Source organism: Achroia grisella, unplaced genomic scaffold, assembly GCF_030625045.1.
Source record: "Achroia grisella isolate CSIRO2021 unplaced genomic scaffold, CSIRO_AGI_Agris_v1 utg1245, whole genome shotgun sequence".
Lineage (NCBI taxonomy): Eukaryota > Metazoa > Arthropoda > Insecta > Lepidoptera > Pyralidae > Achroia > Achroia grisella.
The window spans coordinates 1805697-1830744 of NW_026712606.1; the positions used below are offsets into that span (position 1 = coordinate 1805697).

Below are 25048 nucleotides of genomic sequence, written 5' to 3' on the forward strand. Positions count from 1 at the left end.
CACACCAACTAGACAAGATTTAGTCGAATTGGTTTGGTATATTATTAATGTTTACATCATCTGAAATACAATATGGAATTTTTTTAGTGTCATGTCAGTCAGATTTGAAATTAAACTCAAGCCGTGTAAGTCGGGGCAGTACACTCAAGGCGATCTCCCGTTTATAAAAATAAACACAAGAAAAAAAACAAATTGCGTTCTCCAATAAATCTTATACTACAGTTTAGTCTTGACTTATACAAACTATAATAATAAATATAATTTAATATTAAAATATGACTGCTAAAAAGGTATTGAGAGAGAATGTAACCTCACGAAACTGTATATCTTCTTTCTTATGGAACAGTAGAGTATTTATGGTGTTTTTATACCATACATTAACAATTGAATTAATAGTGACTACTCAGTTTTCTACTTGCAATGCTAATAATATCCGCAATAGTGACTGCACAACCAGAAACCATAGAACATACTCCGAATAAAACTATCAAGATATTCTTCCATAAGATCCAGTTGAAACGTCCCAGCTTTCCCCAACGAAGTACGGTTTCGATTATTCCAGGTATGATAACCCCAAGGATCGAGTAGAAGAGTGAGCCAACTAAATTGATGATTTGTTCCAACATTGGTAGCGCGACTCCTATACCACCTAAAATTATAATAATAATTTAATTAATACTTTACTTAATTACATTAATACTTCGACGACCTCAGTGGTCTAGCGGTTTGCTTCACCGATGATCGTGTACACTTAGATTGTAGAATGAACTACCTGCAGTGGTTTTGTCACTAGACTACAGCATGGGGTTGTTCAGGAAGGGTATATTTAGGTTTCTTAAAAGTCTACAACGCGCATGTGCCGCCCTCGGTGCTTCAGGCGCTACGGTAACCATTTACCATCAGTTGGGGCATATGCTTGTTTGCCACCATCACAGTATAAAAAAAGCTAAATTAATATGTAAAATACAAATTAGTATGTTAAACGACATTTTAAATAACTTCATTTTTATTGTAAACATTATCTTACCACAGAATAAAACGACAGTTATCCTTATCAATACTTGTGCAATGGATCTATAATTTTCCTTAATGCGTGATTCTGTATGTCTCGTTATAACATCAATTACGCAGAAAAAGTGCAGTGGATATGTAAAGAAGATAGATAAGGCTATAAAACATTTAGCACAAATTGCTGGCCTGAAATAAATATAATACAGATATAGAGAATTAATTCAAATGAAAAACGTATATAATGGACATACTAAATAAAGATTATGACTTTCGTTAAGAGTACTTTCAGCAGTAGTTATGAGTATCGCCGGAAACATTCTCTGCTAATATATCATAATAGGATAGTGACATAAATTTGATAAAGAAGAGGAGATTAATATTAATCTCAGGTTGATCTCCACGCGGTCTCCCCTGGAAACCATCGTGGTCAATTCCTTGGGAATTCTCCACAATGTACTATATTTACCAGTATTGTACTATAATGACTTCACTTCAAGCTCTTTATTTCATTCGCCACTTGCTCTAACAAGTCTCAAAGTACTGCGTATACCAATAGCAAGGGCGAGTGCACCACTCCATTATAATTTGTTAAAAAACAAACATTTGACATTCAGTCAGTAATTACAAAACAGTATAGAATATAAGTGGGGTATGCTGCTGATTTTGGTGGTTGAACCTTGACAGGCTTTGACTTAATCCTATTTTTCATATAATATTTTTTTCTAATCACTGAAATTGTGTTTTTATCTTTTTAGGTAGAGAAACCGCACGTAACGTTATTACGTATTAGATATTTCAAATTTATCTCTACTCTTATGACTCTACATGACGCTCTGAAAATTATAGGTAACAAACTTGTAGGTACCTAAGTGTCGATATATGAATGAATCCACTCACCAGTCATCCAAGGGCAAGTTCAAAGTAATCGAACCTCTCAGTACATCACCATATTTGAAATAACCAAATAGTCCTAGGACGCCGTATAATAGCGCTACAAGTAGCATAGCAATGGACAACACACCAGGACACCCAAGGAATCTTTGTGGATTTTTCATAGCATTTGCCACTGGCATAACAACGCCTATACCTTCCATTGCAAAAATTATTGTACTGAAAATGTGGAATTACAAAAAAATAATGATTCTGTTAGTATTATTTTATAGCATCAGTTTCTTGATATTATTTATTATTATTATAATAATTATAAAAATAACAATTTTCGACAAATCGGACTGTGCCATCTAGTCCTTAAAATAAGTAGAGCATGTGTAATTTCTATGAGACAAACTGATAGAAGCACTTAAATACACTTTTTAATGCATGCATAATATATATAGAAAATACACAAATATTTATGAATGTTATTTTGCAATTTACTTTAATGTACCTTTGATAAAGACAGTAGTTAAAAAAAAGATTTTCTATGTACTTACGATAAGAATGCTGGTAATCTCGAAGGTTCACCGGCAAATTTTCGATCAGAAAACGATAGTCCATCTTTGAAGATGTAATATAGACATATCGCAAATGTACCCACGAGCAGAACATTGGCTATAAATGAGATAGGGGCTAGGAACTTGAGATGCCTTATTTGTACCATTAAACATAGCGGTATTAATAAAATGAGACAGTAATATTCTATTGATAATATAAATACTGGGTAGTACGTGTCAAAGAGCTGAAAACGAAAACAATAATTTATTGCTCGTAATACGGTCGTTTTTCTTTTTATTAATATAGTATAATAGAGTTCTATGATTTACCTGTTTGATTGAATCTGCTATGAGTACGGTAAATATGCAACATACTCCTATGTATGTGCATAAAATAGAACATTCTGCAAATATGCTGACAAAAAATGACTAAGATTATTATTTGTTATGCTTCAGTAACAGGTAAATATTTCGACACAGCTATTTATGTATGTTATCTGGTGTAATATCCGTGCTTTTAATAAAAAAACATGCCATAGTCTGTGATTTGTTTTAAAATTTTATGAATACCTAAAAAATCTAGCGAAGCGCCTGACAGCTTTTGGACCAGCCATAAACGCAGCTCGGCATGTGTCTGCGTACCCGAGCAAAGGCGTTTTTTCTAGCCGACAACATTCTTGTGATACTTCAACCTGTTACGACATAGTAAAATAATTTTATTAATACCTGTGATAAAGTATAGTTAAATAGACATCAGACTTTCCACTTCATAATACTAACATAAATACAAATAATTTTGCTGCTTTAGTTTGTTCCGTCATCAAATTACTATTGACGTCAATTAGTACTGGTTGTACCATAAACTGGGAGATCGGACTACAGTGGAGGCTAATGCATCTAGGGCATGCACCTCGTGCAATAATTGACATTGTACAACATTTTTGACGAAGCGTTATTATTATTATTATTTTCTTTTTTACTCGTAAAACATACAGTAGTGTGCAAGTAAACACGTCTTAGAATTGTGATAAATTAAATTATACTTTAAGCAATTTTTTAAATATTATCTTAGATCTTTAAGATAATAATTTTAGTTAATACTTACAAATATATGAGCACAGTGAGCACAAACGAATGCTATGATAGCCGTGCCTATGATGCCAACACCCCATCCAGAGTTAGAAAAGGCTAATGGCACTGCAAGCAAACCAGAGCCCAGAGAAGCCTTTACTAGATTTGCTAAAGATCTGACATCACTGTAAATTTAAATAGAAATGTTCACAAATACTGTGTCTCTGCCTTTAAGAATAGTAACTGTTAGTTGGTTGATCTCTAATCACGAACAGTATTTAAATGTTGCCACATTTAATTTGTAGGCGCTTTTGCATAATAAATATTTACAAAATTAGTTGTAATATTGGTTTATTTATTACATAGTTATGGTTGTCACCAAGTTCACTATGTCAACTTAATAATCAATTTCACTTCTACAAATATTTGCAATACAATGAACATAAAAGGTGGTATTTTTTTATATTTATTCTACCAGTACCGGCCTATACGGAAGTGGCTTGTTTATTTACATTTCTTTTTAATAATATGCAAGACTTTCACTTTTATATTTATTAGTATGGGCACAGATATGGTATGGGTAAAGTTACAGAAAAAATTTACAAATATAGGTTATTGAGAATTCAGTATAGATGAGAAAATGAAATTTTCAATTCGATTCGAAAAAAACTCAGTTTAGTCATTGGTGATAAACTTTACACAATAGTACACTTTGTATAAAATTAAATTACTGGTTACCGAAGCATCACATTCTGATAAACTGAAATGGCAATTCAAGAGAGGTACCACAGTTACCATTTCATATTCGATGGTTCATCAACTTATTTACTATTTCAGTAAAATTATTATGTATCCTTTCAAAACGTTTTATGAATCCATATAAAGTATATATATATACGTATATATGTTGTTAAAATTAGGTAGATATATCGATAACAAGTAATAGTAATTTAGTAATTGAAATATACAATAAATTTACTTACGAATTAGGTTTGGCAATTACTCGGTGTTCAAACGGATTATACTCCTTTCCTTCTGTATTATTATCATTTGTTCCCATATTACTACAACTGAAAAATACATTAAATGCTTCTAGTATTTAAGGTTCTTGAATAAATGTATTAAATTTATAGCTTTGAAATTATAGGTAAAAAACATATATGAATGTCGAAAAGTAGTATAACATGTACTAAACAAAACACTCATCTGGGCTTAATTATTTTATTGTAACATTCTGGTTATCATTTGTTTAATAACTTATTAACACAATTATCAAGATAACAATAATTAGATAAAATGTAAGAAACTTTGATGTACGTACATGTATATTTATTTTTATATGATCATGTCCTTATTCTGTGATAATACGAACTATTTAAATTTGTTTACTAATCACTGAGAAAATGCGTGATCCTATGACAAATAATTTGTACAAATTACATGGTTGCTTTTTACAGTTCTATAATATGACATATAAAATTACAAGGAAACTTTATTATTAATATTGTCGTATAACAATCTAATCTAATCTTTGTTAATAGCCGTTTAAAGTTAGCCTTTTACTTAGAGATTAGCTCATTTCCTCTAATTCACTAGAAATTACAATAATAATAAAACCTCCATATTAATTAGTAATAAGAAAATAATAAAATAATTTACATAATAAATAATTATATTCTAGTTTATGCAATAATAAATTCTAATTGGAATTAATCTAAATAGGTTATAGTTTTTTGGTGTACAGTTAGCTTCTTAAAGTATTAGGTGATTTTATAAGAAATTTTATATTTAAATGTAGTAAAATACTGTTTGTTTATTTGTTGCAAATTGCTAGGAGTGTCATGCCATTCAACTAGTTAAAATTATAAATAAATTTTGTTAATATTATACTGTTTTACTATGAAGAATTTGTATTATATCCATAATGGTAACGGTACAACCAGATATTAAGCAGAGAAGACCGAATAAGACGATTAGTAGATTTTTCCATAAAATCCATTTGAGTCTTCCGAGATTGTTCCAACGGAACACCGTCTCTATGATACCGGGGATGATAAGCCCCAGTGTGGAGTAAAAGAAGGCTCCGACGATGTTAATGATTTGTTCTAATAGTGGTAGAGCGATGCCGATAGCCACTGGAAATTCGTTAAAATTAATTTAATTATCAAATTGAATTAGATACTCACCGTATAGTCCTAATATAACATCAGAGGAAGAAGAAAGAACATAATTATTGTAACTACTTCTTTCTTAATGTCTTGATAGGCTATTATGGGAACAAAGATCACCACAAAGTATAAGAGGAGAAAAACCAAATATGAAATTGGTTCTGTATTACTTATTGCTAAATAGTTATTAAAATTATTTAGTAGTTGTAAAATTAAATAATCTGTATCAATATTACAAATACAAAAATGTCTATTTGCTATCTTTTACGATTAAACGTAATTAAAACTAAATATAGACTGTATCATGAGGACGAATATGGCTTGTCATTCATTTAAAAAAATCAGATGAGCTTGCGGGTAATATTTAGAATGATATAGTTATTAGTAAATATTGAAAGAAGTTTGTCTTGTTCTTACCACAACAACATACGCCCACTGTTCTTGCAACAATTTGAGTGGTAAATTGATATTTTTCTTTTATATGAGGCTCAGTGTACTTCGTGAATATATCGATAACTACAAAGAATTGTAGTGGATAAGTGAAGAAAATAGATAGCGCTATAAATATTTTTGCACATACTGCTGGCCTGAAATAAAATTTAAAAAGATATTCATATACACGAAATCAGTAAAATAATATTTCTTTAGCCATTAACTGTTTTGCCCTATGTATCTTCGAACAAGCCAATTTGTATATTCATACAATAGTTAAAAGATATGCAGTATGTTTTAATTTTTATGAATAGGATGAAGAGTTTTGAAAAAGTATATATACATTTTTATAATTTTAATGGGACCTCCGTGACGTGTGCATTTAAGAAACTGGGTTCGATGGTCGATCTGTTAGGAAACAAAATTTTCTCAATTAACCCTTATCTACATGTTCTGGATACCTTGAGACACTCTTTGGTTGGTTTACAATATAACTGGAGGTTTTCAAGCCAATCCAAACCAAATTATTTATGTGATTGACAGCGATTGTGGAACCTCTTAAAGCAATTAATTTAAAGAATTCTAAAACTGTTTAGAAATTGGATAAACACCTTAGATAGATATTTCGATTTATGTACTAACCATTCTTCAATCGGCAAGTTCAAAGTGATGGACCCTCTTAATACATCTCCATATCTAAAGTATCCGAACATACCCAGTGTGCCGTAAAGGAATACAATTATGGACATTGCCACCACAAGGACGCTTGGGAAACCGAGGAAGTGTCTCGGTTTTTTCATATTATTTTCTACTGGCATCACTACACCAATACCTTCCATGGCAAAGATAACTGTACTGAAATGAAAATAAATATTATTAACTTTTATTAAGCTAATAAAGAGTAGTTACTTTATAACATCGTAGCTAGTAGCATGCGTTGCAATTTAGGAGAACTAAGGTGTCATGCCTCCCTAAGTACCTTATAATTTAAGTGCCATACCTTATTCTTTAAACCTGAACACGCAGCAGCTTGTTTTGTTAGCTGCAAAGTAAGCTGCTGCGTGTTCTGCGTGCTCAAGCTATTTAGCGGCAGAAATAGATAAAACAGAGATTTTACTAGGTCTTTTCGTCGTTGATATTTATTATTAAATTCATCCATCCAATCCACATTAATTCATCTATTCTAATACTAAAGTGGGTCTGTCTGTTTATCACATTTACACAACAAAACCGCTGTCAGTTATCAAAAAATTAGGTGATCGCGGGTAGTTAGTAGTACAGAAAATATAATATATGGTTCTATTAATGAAATTTACCCGTTCGGACCTGTATTTTATTAAAATGTGTTAGAATTAACACAAATTACAATACCCAAAAATTTGATTTCGAATTCTATGTAGAAATTATATCGCGACCTTTTTTTATATGCCATTTAAATATGTATGTCGATAATAGTCGAATTAGATCGTCTAATTCGACTATTATCGAGGTCACAATTAGTGAATCTTAGTTCTCGTGTTCCGTTTTACTATCTAATAGACCTACTGACAAAGAAAAATAAATTACACAATTAATTAAAATTCTATTATAAATAACATTAATTTTAGCTATCAACAACTTATTTTTTACATTAATTCTGTACAATTGGTTACGGCTGGATTAATGCAAAACTAGCTGTTACTCGCGTCTTTGTCTGATTTTTACGAGACAAATAATAGCCTATGTTCATTCTAGTGATACAATATATCCTCAGGACAATATTTAATAAGATCAGTTCAGGCGTTTAGTGTTGAAAATGTAATAAATAAACTGATAGGCGTATGAATAAAATGGAATGTAGATGAATACGTGTATATAGTAAATAAATAAATATTAGTACTTTGATAGTATTTTGTTTACAAGTTTATCTATAATTCTGTCAAGAGAACTTTTCGTCGTTTGGATACTAATTATAATGTTAAATAATAAATTGTGACACTATTGTAAATTATAATTTGCATTTCACTATTTTCATAGTTGTTGTCAAGATATCATGGTATTTCCTTAATAATATGACAACTTTGAACGTGGGTTTTACTTTATATTACTAAAAAGAGAACTTAAAAATTGGATCACGTCTCAAAGTGCTGTGATCTAGACAATCTAGTCTGGTTGTACTCTATTACACTGAGACATGTCCATTTAACGGGTTTAATAAAATGGTGTAATCGCTTTTTCGTCAGACAATACATACTATATAACAAGTATGTCTATCTGTTTGTTATTTCACGACTAAAGGGCTGAAGGATTTTAATGTTTCACATAAAGGTAATTACGTCATAAAACGGATATAGATTATCAACATATCTTAATGCTTAGCAGAAAGAGGACGATCATAAGGACAGACATAGGTTATCCTTTATCTAAATAAGCGGACAAGTCGCTGGAAATAGCTAGTGCGATATACAGGTAGGTAATTCCAGTTTTATGTTGTATACAATAACTTTAGAATTGACAACTAGGATGATAAGTATACTTAGTATCGACAAAAAGTATCTTAATAATGAAGAAAAAAAACAATAAAATGACAAATCGAACTCACAGAATAACATTTCCAAAAACTTTAAAAAAGAATTTGTGACACCTCCTACGTTGTATTTCCATATGATTTTGGTGATTACTTACTTCCTAAATTTAATTTAATACTTACGAAATAAATGCAGGGTATCGTGCTGGATTGCCTGCTACTTTCTTATCAGAAAAGGATATTTCATCTCCAAAAATATAATACAGACATATACCATAGGTTGCTACGAGTAAAATGTTTGCTAAAAGTGAAAATATGGCCAGAAATTTCAAATATTTTATCTGACATAGTAAACATAGAGGTATCAATATAATTAAACAGTAATATTCCACTGGTAATATTACAGACGGAACGTAGCGATCCACCAGCTGAAATAATAAATTGTAAACATTAACAATACATTTAAATTTTATTAAAATACTATACAAAAGGTGTAATATGATATATGCATATAGGATATATTTAATAAAACTGAGTTTCACAATGAGTAAGCGCATATCAACATCTGTTCAATTTAGATTTGACTAAAGTATGAAATAATATTTTCGACAGTACATTCAATTTAACTTAATACACTTAGATAACCCTTAATCTATCAGAAAACTGTACAATTTATATATAAATTTTGAATAAATTTCATCTAAGTACAAATAATCTATTTTTACTAAAATATAAAAAAGTTGCAAAATAATAATTGTATACAATTGTATTATTACTTTAAAAGTTCCTTCAGAATAATTACTTATTTTGACGATTACTATAGTTATTAATATAATTTTATTATTTATTTTAAATAATAAGGAGACATACCTGCTTGATTGAATCTGATATAAGAACAGTATATATACAGCATACACCGACGTACGTGGATAATAAGGAGAATTCAGCGAAAATACTAAAAAGAAAATCAAATAATAAACAAATCAGATTAAAAATATTTAACTAAAATTTATATTTTAGCTTAAAACTGAGAGCCTAGTTTATTTTCTGCGTGCTCTGTTTTAGCATTATACTTACAATTATTGACCTATATGCGCTAAGACAACAGGAGTTAAATGAGACGACAGAAAGAGATAAATTTGAGTTGCTTATAAAAAAAAAGAATTTACACAGTGAATTTAAATAAATTTATTCTTACTAGAGCTATGCCAGTTCAAAACTTGATCGAAAAAACAACGAAATAATATTGAATGCTACATAGTTTTTTTAAGATTTAAAATTAAGTGTATGTGTATGTGTATGTATGTATATATACATTGATGATCCTAATTTTAGTGGTCATAAAATATTATACTATTTAGATATATACAAAGTTATAAATAATATCTTACCTGGCAGCTTTAGAATATCGTCTAAGTGCTTTAGGCCCATTTTTAAACACAGTTTTACATGTTTCAGCATAACCTAACGATGGTATTTTTTCCACTTTGCAACATTCACGTGATGTCTTCACCTGAAGTTTAATATTTAGATTTAGTATTAACACATTGACAATATAATTTCGTAAATTATGTTTATGTGATCTGGAGAACAAGATCTATTTTTATTAAATAATTACAGAGAATACTGGCATATATTATTCGCGTATATCTGTATTTTCCAATAATGATTATTTTATTGTCTTAGTATTTTATTATTTTGAGATCAGATGGACTTCGTAAATATTTGTCTGTATTGGGGAAAGGGGTACCTTAGTCTCAACTATTTACCTATTTCATACGCAAACAACCTACTTTTTAGGTAATATTTCGAATCAAATGTGAGATTAGGCAGTGTAATTAGAGGAGAGACGTGACATCTTAGTGCGGAATGGCAACACATGAATGGCATCACAGGAATCAAATAATCACCTGATGTCCGTGGTGCTGTTCGTGTATGAATGATTACCACTTGCCATCAGGTTTCAAATATACGATAATGAAATCCGTGTTCCTCTTTAATATTACATAATTAAATTTCTAAATATGCATCAACATATTACTAACCAGTATATGGATGCAATGTCCGCATATAATCCCTATCACAATTGTTCCGAATATGCCGACTCCCCAGCCTGCATTGGAAAATGCTAAAGGCCCAGCCAATAGGCCAGATCCGAGTGATGCTTTTATTATATTGGCTGTAGCTCTTAAGTCTCTGAAACATTCTTTTCTATTACATTACAAAGAAGGTAATAAAGCTTTTTACAAATACATTAATATAGATATACAATAAATAACAGTAATAAGAGCATAGCAAATAAACACCTAAATAAATTGAATGATGAGAAAGTGATAATATTAATTTAATGTTTGTATTTCAAGTTTCAATCATTACTTACTGTGATAAGAATTACGATGTATGGTGAATCTTCATCAAAACACAATTATTATATTGCATATAGTATTCACTCTTATAATTATTTTTCATTATTATTAATAGTTTATTTATGGCAGCCATGGCTTCACCGACTAATTGAATTAAAAACAGTGAAATGAATTTACATCAATTTTTATTTAGATATTTTTGATTTTGAAAATATAATCAATTTACTTTTTGCACTTAATTTTCTAAGTTATAACGCAAACAATCTGATTTCCGATTATAAATGATAAATAAAAGTAATTAATTTTCTTTGTAATATTAACCAACTTCATACTTTTTTTTTTCTGGTATTGGATAATAAAAGGTAACCAATATAGTAAAAATGCTTTAAATCTACTTTGTTATATTTTTTTATATGATACCTACTCGAACAACACAACAGTATAATAGTGTTAGGTGGACAAGTAAGATATAGTACAATGTACTTACGAATTGGGCTTCTCAACTTGGCGATGTTCTAACGGATCATAATCATCCTTTTCAGAATTATTTTTCTCTGTTGTCATTGTATTATCGTCAATATCCTCGTATTTTGAGCTGTTTATATCAGAACACATGAATAGTTGTGATTAGAGTCATATATTTTAAACTAATGAGATTTAGATTAGTAAAAAATTGTTTATATAGGTTTCTGTACAAAATATCATTGCGAGAGTAATCCTAGTTGGAACAATCAGAGGTTTTATAGATTGTTGACATTAAAATGAACATAATACTCGATATATTGAGTACCCACTTTTAAAAAATAGTATTAAAAGTGGGTATATCGAGTATTATGTCTATTAATCAACGATAAATTAATTAGCTGTTTCTTCAAATAGTTTACTATTTGTATAGACGTATCATTAATCACTGCTTGGAAAAAAACAAAATTAAATTTGACAAACCCATGAACATCTTTGGACGTATTCATAACACTTTTATTATACTTTAATTGTAAAATCACGTTATTATACAAGATTATTTAGTTACTCTATAAGAACAATAATTAGATTAAGATATTAGGTTTAATGGTAATCTGTGTTTGCAGCTAATATATGTGTAGTTTGTTATTAGAACTTGTGCAAATCTTGGCTTAGATACGCTCCTTTTTATTTTCTATGACTTTCAAACATGAGGTTATTTAATAAAAAAACAAAAATAAGTAAGACATATTTAGGTATTTAAAGGATTTGTAAATTCTGTATAGATTTCATGATTTACTATATTCCAAATATTATTTTCATTAAAAAATATGTATATATATATATATATATATACCTACACTAAAACTCCTTTTCTATTATATCCAGATAATTATGTTATTTTGTATATAGGTACTTGTATTTTGTATATAACTTCATGAAAATGTTTTCTTTCCTCAATTTTCATGTACAACTTTACATTATATTGTATGTGCCACGTGCTGAAGTTTCGGTCTAAATTAATGAGTGCACTCAGTATTGTAATGGTTTCATCTGATTATATGGTAATTATGATTGTATGGTAATATTTGATAGTGTCGGTGGTGTAGCGGTTTAGCACACCGATGGTCGCGGGTTCATTTCCTCGCTCTGTACAAGCAGTTGTGTTCATGAGTACGATTGTTTGTATCGGCCTGGGAGTTTTTTATATGTATTTATAATATATATATATATATATATATATCAGTTGTCTCGTGTCAATAACGATAAGCTCTGCTTAGCTTAGAACTAGATAGCACTGTGTGAATTGGAAAACGAATAAAAAATATATATAATACATTAAGTAAAGTAGACAAATATGCACAATAACTTTACGTAATTTGAGTCTTCTGAACAATGTTGTTTATTCTTGTTTGGATTGTTACCATTAAACTCAATATTTTATTACGTTTGAAATAATTGGAAAAATACAAGATTACAATATAATTTCTTATCATCCATTTTTATATCTTAAAGAGAGGAACTTCCCATAATAACATTTTCTATTAAAATATCTTCGAAAATGTCAGATGTAATGAAATCTTTCCATAATCTGTCTATTAATAACTTTTGGAAACTTACCAAATGTTTTAAAATAAAGCCATTTATGGCGTATCACTAATTGTTAGTATCGCAGTAGCTCGCTCCTCTGAAACAAACACTACCTTCAATTCAACCTACACTCACTGACTACGAAACCGTGTTGCATGTTAATACAGTCGTTGAATTAGCGTATCATTGAGATAAGACTTATTGAACCCAATATATAAACAAGTAAATTAAGGTGCAAATTGCCATATATATAATACATATTAATATTAGCAGATCCGACCAGCTGTCAGCCTGTTTATAAAAACAGAGTCCCCTAGCTGATGCAATTGTGTTTTTAAATAATCTAGGATTACATTAAATTTTACATATAATTTTTATCCTAATACATTTTCAGCTATTTTGGAGGAATTAATCTCAAACACAAGGACTATATTGTAGTTTAATCCTAAATAAAGATAATTTTTAAGCTGTGCGTTTGAGGGCTGATGTGCGTGAAGGAGTATATAATATATACAAGGTACCGCAGTATCTTTTACTCGTGCAAATAAAAACACTAATGCCTTGAGTAGAGTAAAGTTTTTGGCCTTGTAATAAATCCAGTAACCCAGTTGTGATTTCTGTGGTGTTGTATGTAGACATTCTATAGGTTACGGTTATCGGCTAGGCTGTCAGCCTAGTTACCATTTCAATTCCATAAAAAATATAATATGTGAAGAATTTTATGGAAGGTGTTAACACAAAAATGTGAATGGATATAAGAGCAGAGAAAGGCCGAAAAAGAGATGATATGGCAAGAAAGGGAGTATCGTTATTTACTCCCTTTCTTACCATATTATCTTTCACATAGTCATAAAAATATAATATGTAATGTGAAATAAGTATGTAATAGTAATATAATTATACATTACATATTATATTTATTTATAAATGACTATGAACAGGAATGAATAGATGAGAAAAACATATTACGTCGACCCTAAAAAAATGGGATAAGGTAGGAAGGAAAGGAAGAAGGAGATGATCATGACAATATGTGAAGAATGCACCAAATATTAATTGTGGATACATCATTTCATAGCATTTAAGATAAATCGAGTATACTCTAATTATGATGGTACCTGTCATCTTACATAATATTAAAAAAGTACTAAAACAATTTTTTTTGTATGTTTAATTTAGATTTAATAAGTATTGAAACAAGTACGACTAAGTAAATATGACGCTGTATTTGTAAATATAACGTCATATTTTCACATACATTAATAGGATACATCAAACAGAATGTTATCATACGCTAAGAACGAAGAATATTTGATGAATATAGATAATATGTATCTATGAATAAACACAATAAATTTAAGCGTTTATGTAACACAAAAAATATTACGTTATTATTTATTGTATTTTATAGGTAAAAATATGAGTTTGTAGTACACGTATATAATGCTATAAATGATATGTATATAGCATAATTATGTACCACGATTACTGGAATATTAATATGAAAGTATATTTTGCAATATGCTCACATATTAAATACTTATAAGAAAAGATATTCTTACTAGTAAATATAAATGTAGCAGTACATCTTCTATTTATATTAATATATATTATTGTTTGTAAATTTCCTACATATGACGTAATGTATTATAACATAAGGGATAGATCTTCCTCAAGAACTGAGCGACTCACACACCCACTCACACACACACTTGAAAGTACGTATATCATCCTCACAGAGGGAAGTAACAAAACATATAGATTTATAGACATCTGGTACAAGACAATAGCTTTAGATATTATAAGTGCCAATATTATACCGCAACGCGGTACAATATTGCCAATAATCTTGTAAACATAAAAGTAGTTACAATAAAATGCATATCATACTAAGTATCCAATATATAAAAAAATAAAATAGCGAACTTACAAGAATCACAAACAAACACATTCCACTATGAATGAAATGAAATTCAATCAAATACAGTAAATGTATTTGATTGAAATAGTCTGTGGTATCGTGTCTATAGGCATTTAAAATTATAGACTAAAATATTACACACAACTAATTCAAGTATTAATTCGTCGTTCGATATTCTATCTCTATTAATTATGGATAACTGCGAGGATCAGAAATATAAAATACATTCAGATATGATGAATCAATTTCTATAGGAATCTTCGTAAACGTCATAAGTAGGTCTTGACCACCATGGCCCTTTATTAGACTCTGTAGAAGATCGTAAATTGTAACCAATAGACTGTGGTGTTTGTTTAGGGTAGTATAAATCAATATAGCTCGGTGTTGTTGCTATTATATTGTCATCTAACGGATTCCTGAGAAATCCCCGTTGAGATTGAGGAATTCTTGGTTTATTTTGTATATTAGAGATATGCCATGTCAATCCTGGGTTTGTATTGTAGATGGCAGACTGTGGCTGTATATGAGTATGCGGATTCAGTTGTACACGAGCTGGGGGTTCACATACAGTTTCTTTTACTAGACTATCAAGAGGAGCTGAGTAAATCCTGAAGTTTATATCACTGTAATCCAATTCGGCTTCTAAGAACACAGGCATACGGTCTGATATCACCCAAACATTGCGATTATCATCGATTTTTATGTCCGATGGGAATATTAAACCGACGTCATCTTTATCTACTACGGCAATGTTTTGTGGTTTAAATGGCCGACCCCAATACCAGCAGCCGATGGCATTTTGGTCGATTAAATTGAAAAGTTGAATTCCTAAATCGTCTATCACTTTGGCTGTTGTATGTGCGTCCGGTCCTCGTACACCTACTACTTTGAAATCATTAAATGAACCATCTTCAACCTTGCTTTCATTTCGCAAAATACTAGTGGATACAGAAAATTCTGTGTGGCTTGACAGGGGAGTAAAGTAAAGAGTCCTATATCCGTCACTTTTGATTGGTGATGGTGCAATTCCAAATATGCCCTCGGCTCCCCACTGGAAATTAAGACCAGCTATGTTGAAATCTCCTGTGAGAGGATCAGGCATGAAATAACTATGACTGAATCTCCAAGAATTGTTCTTTTCCCAAGAGTACACGATTAAACCGTAACCTAGCTCATCAGAAAAGTAAGCAAATGTGTCTTCACAGCTGGATCCAATGTCCACGGCGATATTGGCAATGAAAGTTGTGGAGACTATGTCTTCGGGGCGTAACACATATCTTCGAATTCTTTGGTCGGTGTGTAGATCATATACGTTGAGAGTGTACGGACAGAGGTTTGTGGCGTTATCTGAAATATTTTTTTATTTGTTATTTGTTATTTTGTACGGTTAATTTAAGAAACCGGAAAATTCCTTCCTAAAGGCTTTTGGCAATTTCTATTTGTGTATTTATTACTATAGAAGTCTTCAATTTTTATAACTAATTATACTTTATGTTTGAATAAAAAAATATTGGTCACTAACTTTTAATAAGAAGTGAAATGAAAAAGTTATACAATATATACTTAAGATGTAGCTTACCATAACCATAAGTGCCAGTATCTAAGACCCACAGACGCCCGCACCTATCCGCTTTGATTCTGTATACTGTATTTAGGCCTGTATCACAGTTGCCCAGCTCGTTGCCTTTCCAACTCGGATAGGGGTTTAGTTTTGGCGATGGATCGTAAGGTGCGTCTAATTTTATATAATTCAAAGTAGCTGGAATACCTGTAAGGAATTTTAAATTATATAAACGCAGTTTTATATATAAATATGATTAATGTTTTGTTGGATCTGTGTGTGTGTGACACTGTGTGTGTGTGATTAGTTTTGCATATCATTTTAATTAAATGATCGCAACCTGTATAATTATTCAAAATACATATTGACCTTCAAATAGACGAGGAAACAAAAATATTCCGAGTTTCTTTTTTTAAATATTTGTTTATGAAGATAAGTCGTTATGTAATATACATATTAACCTATTCATTCGGTAAGAATATTTATATTGGCTACTGTATGACGGGCATATTATATACAAAATAGATATGGACGTGTGTTATTGAGATCTGAGACCATTATAATAAATCTAATTCATATTTATACAGCACAGTTGATAGATCATTAATGAAGTAATGGCTACACATTGTTTAAAAAAAATGCTTTCTTACGTTATAACATCAGTAGGAATATAAATACCATGAAATAAAAAAAAATAAACTGACTGTAGGTTGACGTAACACACATATAAAATAAGTATCTGCAACTGAATTGAATACTTCCTTACTTTTTGGATGGTCAGAATGAAAATAGAAGTAGCCTAGTAATTAAAACTAACACAAGACAGATAAATAGGTACAGTGAAAACTCTTATATTATTTAGTTATTTTCAACATTAAAATGATAATTTAGATGCAAATTGACACAAGGTTTTCCTGATAAATATGACAAGTAAGGGAGAATCAAGGCAATATGGCATGATTCATACAGTATAACGCAAAGATTCCAATGAACCCGTTTTAAGTATTTGCCTTTTTGTTATATGTTTTTCAGAAATGTCACGAAAAAAAAGGATACAAAACGTTTCAATAAATATAATAGATGTAGTCGTTTGACTTTGTTGTGAAAAAAGGGGTAAAGTAATTACGTTTACCAAACTGGTTATATAGAGTTCAATATTCTCTGAGGTCATGACTGGTCCATGTTATCATTAGAACAGGATGGTGATGTATCACATGGATATAATTAATACCTATAGGCACGTGTAATGTACTATACATTTTATATATATGGATATATAGAAAGCTACACACCAAGAGAGAGATAATGAGAGACTACAGACCAAGAGAGTTTTTGCAATATAAAGTAGTTACTTAATGGCTCAATAGTTTACAACTCAAATTGTATCCAAAACCCATGACTTCAAATCAGACCGGCATCAAAAAGCTATTTGTTACTTTGTATTTTGACCGTATTGATGGAAACACCATATCAAATATATCTAATTCTGGAAACGATTGTAGGCTTAACCAGTCTGGCACGTCGGTTTTACATATATTAAATAAAAAGTGATCATATCAAGTGTTGTGTAGGTACATCACTCGCTGACTCTGATATCTGGGATAACGATCATAATTTAAGATATATTATTATTAATTTTAGATAAGATAATTGAGACGTATTTATCTAAATCTGTATTAAAAGTTAATAAATACATATATGTGCAATCTACTCTAGTTCCTTTATTGAAATAGTTTTAAAATGACAAATTAACTAATTTAATTTTTGGTAATTTTGCTGAATGTTTTATTATTATATCGGGAGAATTTATAGACATTATTGTTGATTTTAATTTATTTAATTTCATTTTTGTGAATTTTTTAAGAATTTATAAATCGCGTCAATAGCGACATTGCATATCATTAAATAAACTGACTGTTTTTAATAGATGTTAATGACTTTGAACTAGTTTTAAAAACTTGGTTTCAAAAGCAAGTATCCATTTCGATTGTCATACAATATGTTGTGAAGTTGATAAGGATCTACAATTCTTAAGATAAATGCCTGACAGAAATGACAGACTGATACCGAGGTGATTCTATAATGTTACGTTGTTGCAATAACAGTACAACACTAGTAACATAAATGTATTAAATGAACATAAATACGATTTCACTGTTAGTATGTTAAGGATGCATAGATAATTGCCTCATTTGTCTGCACTGGATTGGTTTGAATTATAATGTATCTAATAAATTGGATTATCTACAGAATTATGTAAAATATGTGTTATATACTAACATTATTATTAAATAGTAGTAATAATAATTACTAAATGAATAAACAGTTACAAGCTTTAGTTTTTTATACGTTTGTTAATTAATACTTTATTAAATACAATATCATTGTACTTTATGCCGAAGTGGATAACCAAACTGGACAGTAGGGATACTGTAATTTTTTTATAAAAATGAATAAAGTATTCTTAACTTTGTTAGTTTGAATGAAGTAGTTGTAATATTGTAATAAATAAATGTTAAAGACTGTAGACCTGAGCTTTAAAATAAGGAGAGCGATTTCTTATGATAAGTCGAAGGATTTACGATACTCCAAACATACTAATAAAAAAATACATACCTGATCGCCATCTAGGAACACTGACAAATAATTTATTTCCCCATCTTTCAATACCAACTGGCAGAGCATTTTCCGGAGTCAAAGCTCCAGAGGCAAGGGCATTTTGTCGTGAATAGGAATCAGGGTAGTTCCAGTCCAAAACCCTCCAGGAAAATATCTCTTGGAGTTTTACAGTAGCTGATGCGAAGGCCACAAAGCAACCAAAAATTAGCACTCGTGTTGCCATTTTGACCTACATGTAACCTACGGATGAAATATTATTTTAATACTCCTAGTTTCATAAAGATATCATGTGAAAGTATTGATCGGTTTTAGTAACTTTCGGGAAGTGAATGCAAGAGACGATATAGATTTTTGTACAGACATAGACCTCTTGGAGCCTATCAGGTCATACTAGTCTAACGTTTAGATAAATTATTATTCTACAAATAGAATTTTTTATATTTATTATATCATCTATTATTTATAAAACTTTGAATACATATATTTCATATACCTAATAATTTTCACGTAAATAATTTTTTATTATGTTGTTTATATCTGTTCAGTAAATTGTATGTGAATTGTTGTAAATTGTAAGTGTGTGAATGCAATGAGCCAGTTCACTCAGTTATATATAATATATATATACATATATATAACTGAGTGAACTGGCTCATTGCAAGAGATGGCTGATGCTGAAAAATCTCGAGTAAAAACCCCGTTTAGGTAAATACAGATATACTCATATAACCTGCAGGGTGTTGGTAGATATTATCTGTATCAGACCTGTACCTCATTTAAGGGGTTTTATAAAGGACACATACCTACTTGTATGTTCACCGGTGAATGATAGATAATGAATGTATGATGGCAGGTCTAATCAAATATTATTATAACGTCTTGTATGTATTTTTTAACATAGTGTACCAAAATAAATTTTTAATTAGCCTTTGAGTTAGTTAATTGCAAACTAAATTATCATTATTTGAAGAAAATGAACAGTTCAAATATCTTCAATCTATCAACTTTTGCACGTAATAAATAATAAAAAAGTCGTATTTTATTATTTAATACCAGCTGTTTCCGCGCCTACGTCCGCGTGAAATTTTTCTAAAATAAAAGTAACCTAAGTTACTCCTTATTACATCAGCTACCTGCCAAAAAAAGTCCAGTTAAAATCGGTCCAACCATTTCAGAGATTAGCCGGAACAAACAGACCGACAGACAGACAGACAAAAATTTCAAAAAGTGGTTTTTTGGTGTATGTTCCTTATTTATATTCATATGCATGTAGTAATATGTACAGATGAGAAAAAGTTTAAATTACTTATTTAGTTACATGCGTGTGAGAAAACTATTTCCTTTGTAACAAAAAAACCTGAAATGCATAGTCTAATGCAGGTATAATGTTTTTGGCCCCATTGACCGGTAAGTTCATTCACCGCACGTATTCGTAGCGACAAAAATTTTCATTATGTTTTTCTAGTCTGTGTATGTATTTTCCATAAAAATGCAGATACACCAATAGTTTTAAATATTAAAAGTTAATGTTTAAAATTTATTACCTAAAATTAATTAAAGACTAGTGATACTTTCCACATAATAATTTAATATTTATGAATTACGAAATTACATACAATTATGTATGTAATTTCGTAATTAATAAATACTATTCAGTATCAATACGTATTTCTTTTTTTCTTAAATATTTAAATTTATTCAATACATTAAATATAAGAATTAATTTATTATTTTAGAAAAAAACGATAACTCGTTTGTACTTCGAGGGTTTATACGGGCCGCCTGATTGTGGCCATTGGAATAAATGAAATTTTGCTATACTAAGGATAACTCATTATATAAACACAGTAAATAGCCGTTAACCATTAACCTCACAGAACATACATACTCCAATATTAATGGAGGATTTTTAAGTTAATATTTTAAATTCATATCTTATTAAAAACTGTATTATTTCACTTAACAGTAGTTTAAAAATGGATATTGATAATTGAAAAAAATATATATTTAATAAAAGATCACACGCGTGCTTTTATTACACATATTAGGAAATCACAAATTCATAGAACACTGAATTTGTTTGCAACTGGTCAAATTATAATGTGTTCACCTACTTCAAACGTATCCGCTAGAACAGTCCGTTGAGCGGTGCGAATTACACTAAAATTTGCAAGTCCATCCCTGCTTTATAAAACCTGGCTTTCGTTGACTCCTACCCATATTATAATGAGATAAAATACAAGATTAAGAGTAGGGTTGACATACGCTGTATGTTTGCTAGTGTTACGCCCCAGCGTCGCACGTGTGGAAAAAATATTTAAAAATTTCTTTGAAAATATAGTACACTTATGTTACTCGTTGATAATGTAACTTAAAAGATCAATTATAATATAGGTATTATTTACAATGTTAGTGCCTTAATTAAAATCTGACATAGATTTCTATTTCTTTTTGTTACTTCACTGTAATAGGCAGTGGTGCAATGTAAAATGTTAAAACAAATTTTTGAGAGAGAACATTTATTTTATAATATTTCACAATTGTGATAAAAAATATTTACATAAAATACTTAAGCAATATTTTCAAATTAATTGAATTTCAATTTAAATAAGCTCGAGACAACTAAATGTATACTTTTTTTATTACAAAATTGAATATGTACTCTTAATCTAGTTCAGATTGATTTAGCAATTAATAAAAGTGGCGAGTAATTTATTAGCAGCATATAAACGTGACAATGTTCAAATACCATTTACAACAACATAATAATAATGTTTACATAATATGTAGTGTATGTCATGTGCACGAAATTCATTGTCTTTCTTCCTCCTACAATTGAGTAAAATCGTAACTGAATCTTTTACTTTGTTGTACACAGATATTAATATTATTTTAATTCAATGCAAATGTGATTACAATAATAGCGTAGTCTAATTTTTTAGGTAATACATAAAAATATCTACCAGAGACAAAATGAGGAAAATAATAGAAAAATATGAACTATAAAACACAACCTAAAGCAGACGTCGCATACTAAGGTGCGGTGTTTATGTTCTATGGCGATATCAAGCACAGCAATAAGGGGCCTTCCATGTTTATCGACAATAATTTTCCTTATAGTCTTTATTATAATTCCAAAAGTACTAAAACTTGGTATAATGGCGGATACAATTTATTCCAAATTTTTATTGCCACAAGCTGATAACTTAAAAAAAATTTTTTTTACAATGGTCAAGACGTAAATTGGTACGAACTTTGTGGTTGTAGATGCTGTACCTGTATACTTTAGTTTATTGCAATTTCTCGTAACTGTATAATAATATTATCATCGTCTATTATGAATTTCTAACCACCAGAAAAGAAATAGGGATATTAAAAACTAACGTTAAGTTTATATGTTCACTGTTTGGTTATGGAAATATAGTTCTTAAAATGATAGACCTATTTTGTTGTGGTTGTCATCTTTTTATAATCTGAAAGTACAAATACTTGTATTTGTTTCAGTTTCAAACCAAGTAATGCAGTTGGTAAAGGGCTAGGCGGAGAGGATCGGTTGTCTTCTGTTCTTACATATACTTCATGCTTCAATCATATGACTTTTCTTATGCAAGCCGTTTCTGTAGACTCTTACTGACTCCTCCATCAGACAACACACGAGTAGTTAGCAACTTTTAAGGGTATACAACCTAGACTCTAGTCGTCCTTGTTTATGTAACTTCTTATTGACTTCTACGTCCTAGAAAAGGGTCAATCAATTTACACAAATGCTGCTGCCATCAAATATCTATTATAAAATTGTATGATTTAGACATATAAATGACAAAGTTTAGAATATCGATAGGAACAGAAAATCTATCATGAATGTAATGAAATATGTGTTAATTAAATTTGACAGATCTATCAGTACTTGGTAAGTTTTATGTGTTAACAAGCGCAAGCCATGACACTCTACGTCTGACATTACTATTATTGTCTATTATGTAAGAGAATTAGGGGTACCTCGCAAATTCTTAGAATACTACGATCTCAGAGATCCGTGTCAAACAATAGCTACACGCACGAATTGCTTGACGTGATTGATGGTTGATTATCATATTTGTAACTTCACTTGTACAGAGTGGACCATAGTATAATCTATTCGCCGCTTGCCAACGACATGAAATTATACTCACTCTGAAATATCTCAGGATGGTTTGCACAGCGTCACCTAGTCTTAAGCTAAATACTAATCACTTGTGTAACGCGTATAGTCTACAAATATATATATAGAATACAAATGTTTGTACCGTGCGAAAAGAACTCGCGACCGTATTAAGTAGGGCGGTATGTTAAACCGCTGAATTACTGAGGCACTACTGAGGTCACGGACAATGCAGTTTCCGAGGAGTTTCCTCGCATGCAAACTAAATTTATCGAGTGAACTACCTACTTATGTACTACGTTATTGTACCTATACTATGTTTTTAGTGATTACAACAAGGAGCTTTCAAGATATATTTTCAAGGTATATTAACATTTCATTAGACACACACAACATATTTCTTAAGGGTTGGCAATGCGCACGTGTTACTTCTAGTGTTTCAGGCACTCATAGACTACGGTAGCTTTTTAGTATCAGATGATCCGTATGCTTGAGTGCCACCGCTGTGGTATAAATACACCTGTTTAATTGTTTATCCCAATTTCAAAGTATTAATGAACAGAAACAGTTAGGTACGAGTATAGAAAAGAGAGTAATTTGACTACACTGTAAACAATGATTTTTGAAATAAATTTACAATTTGTAATAATCATATATACAATATAGTTAAATAGTATACTTAAAATATACATAATTATAATGCACGATGACCTACAAAACATAAACGTGGTCACGAACGTATTTATCATTAGTTTACGTATTATGGATGGAAATTATTACTAGAAGGCGGATGTCCCTTCGACCTATAATTTCCTTCATATTTTTGAGAGAATATCGACACTACTACATTAGTATATATACTATAGGTATGTACTACATAAATATCAACCTGACGCCTACTTCAGGTATATATGATGCGATCTGATTGAAATAAAGTCGATGTTGCAACATATTTTCGATGGTATTCTGTACTTTTATAACATTATGTTGTATTTTATAGACATTTACATTGCTGAATTTTATTGTCACATATTTTAAGTACAGTAAATAATGGTCAACAAGCTGACGTATAGTATTCATGATCAACACCAGGAAAATTAGGTCTTTGTGTCCCGCATGTGGTATGTTATTATTTCATTACACTCATGCGTTATTATTTCAGAGTACTGTGATGGTGTGTCTCCGTATTGAAGAACATCACTTGATTTAAATATAATTATTTAATTTTATCTGGATATTAAGCAAAAATCACTTTGCATAATTATCTAATCATAGATAAGGGATGTTAATGGAAAATATTAAAATTTCGTCATATTACTTGGCTTCATAAACGGCTACTGGTACAGTTATTTTTTGTTCTAAACTGAGAAGTCTGTGATATTTCCACCCCAACTCTCAGTGTGTTAGTTATTTATGACGATGACGGTAAATATTGTAACTACCTCTGTGATTATAAATAATTACACCCTGGTTATACATTATTGTTTATGTCAAAGTTAAGGTTGTTAGAACGTGAATGTGATAATAATTCGTTACATTCCGCAGTAATTATGAATATTTTAGACATATATTTATCTACCTTGACAACAATACCTGTCACAAAAGAATTAAGCCAATCAATTACTTTTGGTGTATTTATTATTAATAAATAACAGTTGAAATGCAGTACGTGTATTGAACAGGAACTACTTATATTCCTAAATTGATTAGTTTTAATAATATTTATTTTGTTTCAAGAAAATTAATTTGTTATTTGTTTTCTTTAGT

The 25048-nt window shown here is 30.1% G+C and overlaps 3 protein-coding genes across 3 annotated transcripts; all 3 read right to left on the bottom strand.

The window, feature by feature from the left end:
- Nucleotides 1-256: 256 nt before the first annotated feature.
- Nucleotides 257-4642, bottom strand: LOC131854835 (proton-coupled amino acid transporter-like protein pathetic). The gene is made up of 8 exons (XM_059206005.1): nt 4499-4642; nt 3550-3700; nt 3015-3136; nt 2775-2859; nt 2445-2689; nt 1909-2121; nt 1028-1197; nt 257-649 (listed from the first exon to the last, which is right to left on the bottom strand). Exons 1-8 carry the CDS (start codon nt 4573-4575, stop codon nt 390-392), a joined length of 1323 nt encoding a protein of 440 aa, XP_059061988.1. The 5' UTR covers nt 4576-4642; the 3' UTR covers nt 257-389.
- A 757-nt stretch (nt 4643-5399) lies between these two features.
- Nucleotides 5400-11551, bottom strand: LOC131854843 (proton-coupled amino acid transporter-like protein CG1139). Its single transcript, XM_059206013.1, has 8 exons — nt 11475-11551; nt 10667-10817; nt 10013-10134; nt 9492-9576; nt 8805-9049; nt 6758-6970; nt 6101-6270; nt 5400-5650 (listed from the first exon to the last, which is right to left on the bottom strand). The coding sequence occupies exons 1-8, from the start codon at nt 11549-11551 to the stop codon at nt 5400-5402; spliced, it is 1314 nt and encodes a 437-aa protein (XP_059061996.1).
- Nucleotides 11552-15040: 3489 nt separating this feature from the next.
- LOC131854733 (protein yellow-like) lies at nt 15041-21284 on the bottom strand. The gene is made up of 4 exons (XM_059205871.1): nt 21255-21284; nt 19138-19380; nt 16540-16728; nt 15041-16307 (listed from the first exon to the last, which is right to left on the bottom strand). Exons 2-4 carry the CDS (start codon nt 19361-19363, stop codon nt 15202-15204), a joined length of 1521 nt encoding a protein of 506 aa, XP_059061854.1. The 5' UTR covers nt 19364-19380; nt 21255-21284; the 3' UTR covers nt 15041-15201.
- Between the last annotated feature and the right edge of the window lie 3764 nt (nt 21285-25048).

Coding starts and splice junctions, on each gene's coding strand:
- LOC131854835 (XM_059206005.1), bottom strand. CDS start 4,575: ATGGGAACAAATGATAATAATACAGAAGGAAAGGAGTATAATCCGTTT. Junction 3,137..3,549: donor CTCACTGTGCTCATATATTT/GTAAGTATTAAC, acceptor ATGTCGTAACAG/GTTGAAGTATCACAAGAATG. Junction 650..1,027: donor AACTGTCGTTTTATTCTGTG/GTAAGATAATGT, acceptor TTATAATTTTAG/GTGGTATAGGAGTCGCGCTA.
- LOC131854843 (XM_059206013.1), bottom strand. CDS start 11,551: ATGACAACAGAGAAAAATAATTCTGAAAAGGATGATTATGATCCGTTA. Junction 9,577..10,012: donor CGATATTCTAAAGCTGCCAG/GTAAGATATTAT, acceptor TTTTCTTTTTAG/TATTTTCGCTGAATTCTCCT. Junction 5,651..6,100: donor AGTGGGCGTATGTTGTTGTG/GTAAGAACAAGA, acceptor ACGAATTTCCAG/TGGCTATCGGCATCGCTCTA.
- LOC131854733 (XM_059205871.1), bottom strand. CDS start 19,363: ATGGCAACACGAGTGCTAATTTTTGGTTGCTTTGTGGCCTTCGCATCA. Junction 16,729..19,137: donor TGTTCCTAGATGGCGATCAG/GTATGTATTTTT, acceptor AATTCCTTACAG/GTATTCCAGCTACTTTGAAT. Junction 16,308..16,539: donor TACTGGCACTTATGGTTATG/GTAAGCTACATC, acceptor AAAATATTTCAG/ATAACGCCACAAACCTCTGT.